This window comes from Mangifera indica, unplaced genomic scaffold (assembly GCF_011075055.1).
Source record: "Mangifera indica cultivar Alphonso unplaced genomic scaffold, CATAS_Mindica_2.1 Un_0147, whole genome shotgun sequence".
NCBI lineage: Eukaryota > Viridiplantae > Streptophyta > Magnoliopsida > Sapindales > Anacardiaceae > Mangifera > Mangifera indica.
This window is the reverse complement of record NW_025401239.1, coordinates 27,234-34,740: the sequence shown is the minus strand read 5'-3', so window position 1 is coordinate 34,740 and position 7,507 is coordinate 27,234. Positions and strand designations below refer to the sequence as shown.

The window sequence follows — 7,507 nt, the reverse complement described above, 5'->3', positions numbered from 1 at the left end:
AAAGACAACAAGGGCGGTGGTCATACGCTGCAGTACTGCCACTTTGATCCAACTTTTTCATAAGAAGTGCTCGGGACCATGCATTCAGAGACTGCAATTTGTAAGAACATCAAATTGGTTAGACCAGAGAATCATTAAACAAGCATACAAAATCCAAATTGAATTAATTAAATGAGAAAGAAAAATTACAATTTGGTGATATCGGCAGAGACATAAAACAGATTCAAAGCCATGAAATATGGACATTAGAGTTGAAGATTGTAGCAACTACGCATTCCCTAGATATTAAAAGCATGCATTCAGACAGTTAAGATTTCACAAGAATCAAAATGCAGCAGTACTAAAAACACAACCAATGACTGGGAAGGACGGACACCTCTCTTTCTTTTTATGATTTTCAATTTTTATAGTAGCACTAGATTTTTTTACAAGAGACATCAGTTAACAGAGGGCCTGCACCATTCAGGTAAAATCAGCTTTTATCTAGAACGCCATTCATAATATAATCAACATAAACAGGTACAAAAGTGAAGAATTTATCACTGACCAAACCACCACCTTCATCATCATCAAAATCGCCAGTATTTGCCCCAATATCTTGCATTCCAGTTTGATCAGTAACAGCTGACACCTAAACAAAAAACAAATGCAAGAAAACTTTCCAAGTGAGAAGATGCATGAAAACGAATTTTTAGTAAGTTGCAGTTTATTCTCTCCTTCATACATCTAGAGAATGCATGTTCCAGCTGACAACACTTGTAACATGAATATATAATTAGACAACAACTTTGTATTGATATTAAACTCAATTAAACAGCTCACTGATAGGATTTCAATCCATCTCCACAATCAAGTTCACTTAGTGCAACACAAGTTAAAATAAAAAAAAAACAACTTCAATAAAGGGTAACAAAAAACTCCGGCTTCATGGGAACATGTATTACCAAAATCACCAATATGAACATGGGAATGCTGATATACAAAAACATATCATGTTTTTGGTTGGATAACAAGCCACAGATTTTGCATTGGTGGTGAAAATGATATAAAGAGACAATACCTTAATCACCCGGCCAGCAATCTCCAGCTGTTCATTCAAATTCAATGCATTTCTAGCATCTTCAAGACGTGAAAACTGCATTAAGGCAGCTTCTCCAATTAACCAATAATTTCAGGAAGATCATTCACATATGATTAAAAATTTAAAACACTTTCTTGTTGAAGTTTGAAACCTATAGAATATAGCTAATCTTCTATCAGTTTTACAAATAAACTACTACTTAAATTTTATTTCAATTCAAGGTTTTGCACTTTCTTCAGAATGGAAAACTCCACAATAGCAATTTACGGGTGTCATCAAGCAAAAATGTAAATTAATCTATCAGACTCACGTGAACAAAACCAAAACCTTTGCAATGCCCAGTTTCGTCAAGAGGTAATTGCACCAGCTCGACAGAACCAAATGGTTCAAAAACCTGAATATTCATCACAAAAGAAAATATAAGATAAATTAACAGAAAAAAGATATGAAGAAGTATGCTTACAGGGAACATCTTCATCTGCAATTACCCATTATGGCAACCTCAAACAAATATTACAATATTTGTCTCTTCAGTCATACAGTACAAGTGTCATGCTTCTTATGGTAAAAGTAAAACAGTAAAAAAAATTCTTACTTGACGAAGTTGATCTTCTGTAATGTTATAATGCAGATTGCCAACATACAGTTTTCTAGCTCCTCCTGAATAGGGACCAGTTAGTCCACCTGATGCTCCAGCCACATTTGAAGTTGACTGAACAAGATTCTTTTCAGCTTCTGATGGTTTAACCATCACAGGTTGACCAAGAAGAAGCTGCCCAGAGAGTGCTATTGCCATAGGGACAGTCATTACATCATAAAATTCAATATACCTGCAACCAGAAACAGTGTTTGAAACTAGACAAACTGACAAAACACAAGCACACATAATCAATATACATGCATCCAGAAACAGTGTTTGAAGCTACAACTGACAAAACACATACAGACATACCCATGAACATATAGGCTGAGACAGAAAGTAAATAAATCCAAAAATCATAACTCAATAACTGGATATGAATAACAACATAAACTGTGGTGTTCTAATAAACCTCAAATAATACAATAAACCCCAGGCATTATACTAAAAACTTTCACAAAGCCAAAATTTATAATAATATAAACTAACATTCTGCAAAGAATAAAAATTTACTCATAAATTAGTGTTAAACAAACACACTTTCTACTATGTTTCAACTGACAAAGAGACATATACACCATTTTACAATCAAAGGTTTAATAGGACTTTTCAAGTAAATTTATTTGACATTTGAGATGTATGCTAACCCAACCTACAACTAACAATTTTTTGTTCATAGTCTTTCAAGTGCTGTTCTCTTCAAGAGGAAGGAACAAGAGAATATGAATACTCCCAAAACACTAAACAAATCACTTTTTGTCTTAAATGATTTTAATCGCTAAATGAGCCCATTATGCTGCCTAATACCCATTCTTGGAACTGCTTCCTCTCACTTTTTTTAATAGGCAGCATATATAATCAGTATTTTTTTAATTTGTTGCTCTCTTGAAATCATTTTGAGAAGGTTTAGGGACAGAACACATATGAGAAACCAAATCAATATAAACTTAACATTGTGTGATTTTTTGTCTTGAATGATTTTCATCTCTAAATGAAAATATCATGGCATCTGGTTTGCAAATTATAAGGGCCACACACATTTCTTTCTAGACAACGTTTATATTCACTCTTTATTTGAATTGCTTACTCTCTTTAGAATCATTTAGGGGAAGCTAGGGGTCAGAACACATATGTGAAAACCAAATTAATATGAAGTTAGAATTGTATAGCAACATGTATAAGAACTCACCCAACCCCTTTGGATCTCCTTGAAACACGATCCATTATGAGGCGTACGTCTCGAACCTGAATATTGTAATATAAGAATCATAGGAAGAAGAAGAGAGCTAAAGCTCAGTAACATTTACTTTTATTTTTTGTAAATATTAAGAAAGATTGGTAAAAATAAAGCTTTCTTGATATACATGGATTTGCACTTTTCCTATCTTAAAATTCATAGAAATATAAATGAATGGTAACATGAACTTTAAAAGGAAAGAATTATTAAAAGGCAAGTTAAGCATCCAACTCCCATGAAAAAGAACTAACTCTGCCAGCTTTTGAGAAAAACTCATAAACATCTCTTTCATCAGCCTTCAACGAAATCTGTGAATTTGTTAACCCAAATTATAGATCAGAAATATCTAAAATAATAAAAAATCAACAAACATAATGCATTTTCCAAAGCACTTCTATTACCTGGTATGCAAATACTGTCCTCTGATCCCGTTCAGGATCGGCCTCTGGCTGTACCACATCATCTTTCTTTTCTTTATATCGTCTACAAAGGATGTAAAAGAAAAATAATTGATCAAGTAGTTTAGCTGGTAGCAAAGTGTTAACAAAAAAATGTTATGGAAATCAGGCTCAACACACAAGAACATCCATAGAGCAATGGATAAAATAATTATTTTAGCTACTTAAGTGACACATTTTTTGGTATTTTCCTTGAACTATATACTCCAAGGAGGAAACCACAAACAGTATCAAATATTTCTCCACTATGATTTAAAAAGCTGAACCCATGTGCCAGAGTCCTGCAGGGATTTACACTGAGTTAACACAAGGAGACCAATGAATGCATATGGTGAAATAAAGACACTTTATCATCTAAGTCAATATGAACTAACCTGATGAACAATGCTGCAATTAAGGAAAATGCGAAGAATGAGATCAAGTAGTGAAGTACAAAAGCCATAACAGATTTTGCACCTATTATAAATATCATAATCTTAAAAGCAAAGCACCATCAATTTGTGAAGATGGCAATGCAAAAGGACCTAATGGCCTTATTTGAGAACGTGTTAAAATTTATATTCCAGTTGGAATCAGTATTCTAAGAATACATGATCAAGGGGAAAACAAGAAACAAATTCAAACACTCAAAAAACTAATGTGCTTTGATAATGACTGGATTACTGAAATACACAAGAAAATATCTTACATATATGGAGAATATTACAAACAGACTGTATGTATTTTTAAAGCTTATATACCCAAAAACAAGACAATTTATTATAATTAATTAGCACACCAAAATGCAGAGTTACACAATTCGCAGACCAATTAGAACCTTGAGACAATAGCAGTAAAAGAGCTTGAAAATTTTTAGAGTTAACAACAAAAATGTTTGAGAAAAAAGAGATACTTGTGAGCCGAAGGATATGATGTAGAAACCAGAAAATAAAATCTCCGTTTCAGGATTTTGTGAGGGAAAAAATGAGAGAAGTGGCATAAAAAAAAAAAAGTAAAAGAATGCCAAATCTTTGGTTGCAAGAAAGTAAAAAAATATGGTGTTTGAATGAAGCTGTATACAGAACTTTGACTCCAGCAAAGCAAGGAAACAGAAGGAAACTTGAAAAATCAGTTCAGAGGACTAGGTTAACCAATGACCATAACTAAAAACATGAAATCTTAATATGCCCTGCACAAAATGAAATAAGAAAAATCTATGGTCAATCCTGTAGCCCACTGAACATTGAATTTTCCACAGGCATCAGATGAAATTCTCTAAAGCAAAGCCATCTTACCCTCACCAGCATTTCTGCAACAGAATAAAATAATTAAGCAAACGATTTCAAAGGTGGAGGAGAACAAAAAATCACTACAGAACATAACCACCCCAGTCAAAACCTCCACCGAGATCCTCAACTTGCAATGCAAGCCTTTAAAGTCTAGGAAGAAACACATAAAACCCATGACTTGTGTTCCTGTGCCTGGCCCAATTGCCAGAGGGACCACCTGAAGATTGCTCTAGCAAATCTGCGAGTTCCCAAAATCTAATATTTAATAGAATTTTTAAGACTCTTTAAATAGCACAAGTAACTGCATGAAAGTTAAGAACTATTGCTGAGAATGCTTATAGCAGTATAACACTCGTCAAGTGAGAATTGTACTTGGAGGAAAATTGGACGAGCAGAAAAGTTGGATTATTCTTCATATTGTATGTTATATCCTATAGGACTGGGATAGAATCATAGGCAAACTAAGGGAAAATAAGTTCTAGACATTTTGAAATAAGCAACAAAATAACAAATCCACCAATGTTGCAACCATGCAAGGAAGGTTATCAAGTTGAGCACAAATAATCAGCACTATAACATAAAAATAAAAAATAAAAATAAAAGTGAAACACCATAAACTTCACAAATATATGTGTGTGCATCAACAAAATTCCAAATACAACAATAAATTAAGGCAAACCAACTAGTAAGCACTAATTTTGAACTGGGTAATGTATATGAATGCCAGATGTTGGGTGTGGAAAAGGCCCTTGTTTACAACCAAAAGTTCCATGATCTATCTACTTGGGATATTATATTATATCACAAAACTCTCAAAGCTACCAACCTTGTAAACTCTAGAAGAACCGTCATTTTTTCACTTGGTGTCAAGCGATTTTTGGGGGAATATACGTATATATAGGAGCTTCTACATTGCACAGGTTCCCAACGTGATAGCAGCACCAGCAAAGGGTTCTAATTCTTTGGGACACAGTTGTGTTAACACCCTAGAGAGCCATTCCCCAAAATGACATGTCCACCTCCCCCCACAATAAATAAAATGCTGTGCTTAGTTAAGCCTTGTTAAACACAATACTACTTTTAATGGACAAATCATTAAAAAATTCAATACTTTGCACTAAGATAATATTATATTCACACAGTTTCCCATTTAAAAATCATGTAACATAAACAATGTTTTGCCAAACCTAACACATAACACCTTTAACCAGCTACTTCGAATATTAGACTAAAACATCCACAAACCATGCAATTAAAACGAAGTTCTGCCAAATCTAACACATAACACCTTTGCCAAGCTTCTTTAAATATTTGACTAAAAACATCCACACATCACAATGGTCTATCCATTTTTAAACAGAACAAACATATACCACACCAATCTCTACAATATGTCATAAGTAAATTATCAGTTCTTTTAAAATTACTCAGGCATAAAATTTACGACATCATGCAGCAAATGCAATAAAGAATTTGCTTTTTGCAATCTAACATGAAATGTATTCATTATAAATAAGTTTGATCCAATATCAATCTGAAGACTCCATAACATATAGTCTTTAGTATAATTCAATACATACATAAGAAGACCAAATTATAAAACAAAATTAATAATACCTGCTTTCTCTATCTCGATCCCTTAACTCCCTCTCCTTTTCTCTTTCCCTAAGCTCCTGCTCCCGACTCCTCTCCCTTTCATCCTGGGTGTTTTGATGCCTTTCTGACCGACTCCCACTTCCACGTGACTGTTCTCTCTCCTTCTCCTTATCCCTCTCCCCCTCTCTTTCACGGTCATGTTCCCGCTCTCTTTTGTCTTTGTCATGATCACGCTCCCGATCTCTATCTCTGTCCTTATCCTTTCCATTCTTCTCCTCTCTATCCCTCTTACTGTCCCTCTCTCTCTCTCTGTCCTTATGTTGCCAGCTACTCTTGTATCTGTCCCTCTCTCCATCTCTAGACCTTGAGCGATGACGGGATGACCCCCTTTCTTTCCTTCTATCACGATCACGTGTCTCATCTCTCAATTTGGAGCTCTTCAAGCGATGACCATCATCATCATCAAGATGTCCATCCTTCTCATCACTCCTATGCTTTGAACTGCGATTCCTTTCTCTCTCTTCAGATTCCCTAGCTCCACCACCACCATTTTCCCTTTCCCTTTCCTTCCATTTCGAGGGCTTAGGATTCTCAACTGTTTTCTCCAAGTATTCATACTCATCGAAATCCATTTTGCTCCTCTCTAAACAAACAACCTGCCGAACTGCTCGACTGATAAACTACAGCTGAAACCTTAATTAAAGGGAAAAAAAAAACAAATAAATTAGGGTTGCTCAAGAAAAAATAAAATAGCCCCTCTTCTGTTTCCCAAAAATCGAACGCATAGAAAGCACGAATTCATTACTTTCACAAGTCTCTAACCGGATACATATAAAAATGCAGGTATAATTGTATCCTCAACGAAAAATTAACTACTCACGGTCACAGTCGACAAATTGTAAAGTTAAAACAAATGCATGTTCTGATTGCAAAATTATAAAATTCGATCCAAACAATCAAACAAAATCAAGTAAAGAAATAACCAGACTTCAGGTTCTGTTTACAGTTTAATTACACTGACCTGGAAATCTCGATGCAGAAGCTTAAACTGAGTCAAAACGACTGAGAATACGAGTTAAAATGTGTTTAAAACGCGAGGTAGAGAAAGTCCGGGACTCTCTCTCTTTCTCCCTCACTCGTGCTTTTGCTAAGGTGAGGCCCTCGTTTTTTTGCCCATTAACTCCCCGACACCTATGTTCTGTGTAAATTACAAACTTTGTAATAAAA

At 34.6% G+C, this 7,507-nt stretch overlaps 1 protein-coding gene across 1 annotated transcript; it reads right to left on the bottom strand.

Annotated features, from left to right (window-relative positions):
• Positions 1–6: 6 nt before the first annotated feature.
• LOC123208164 (probable RNA-binding protein 23) lies at positions 7–7,430 on the bottom strand (the record flags this gene model as incomplete). The annotated part of the gene is made up of 10 exons (XM_044625564.1): positions 7,302–7,430; positions 6,302–6,966; positions 3,360–3,441; positions 3,210–3,266; positions 2,911–2,966; positions 1,677–1,911; positions 1,392–1,475; positions 1,061–1,135; positions 548–631; positions 7–91 (listed from the first exon to the last, which is right to left on the bottom strand). Coding segments are annotated over exons 2-10 (1,369 nt in total), but the record flags the coding sequence as incomplete, so codon positions are not given.
• Positions 7,431–7,507: the final 77 nt, after the last annotated feature.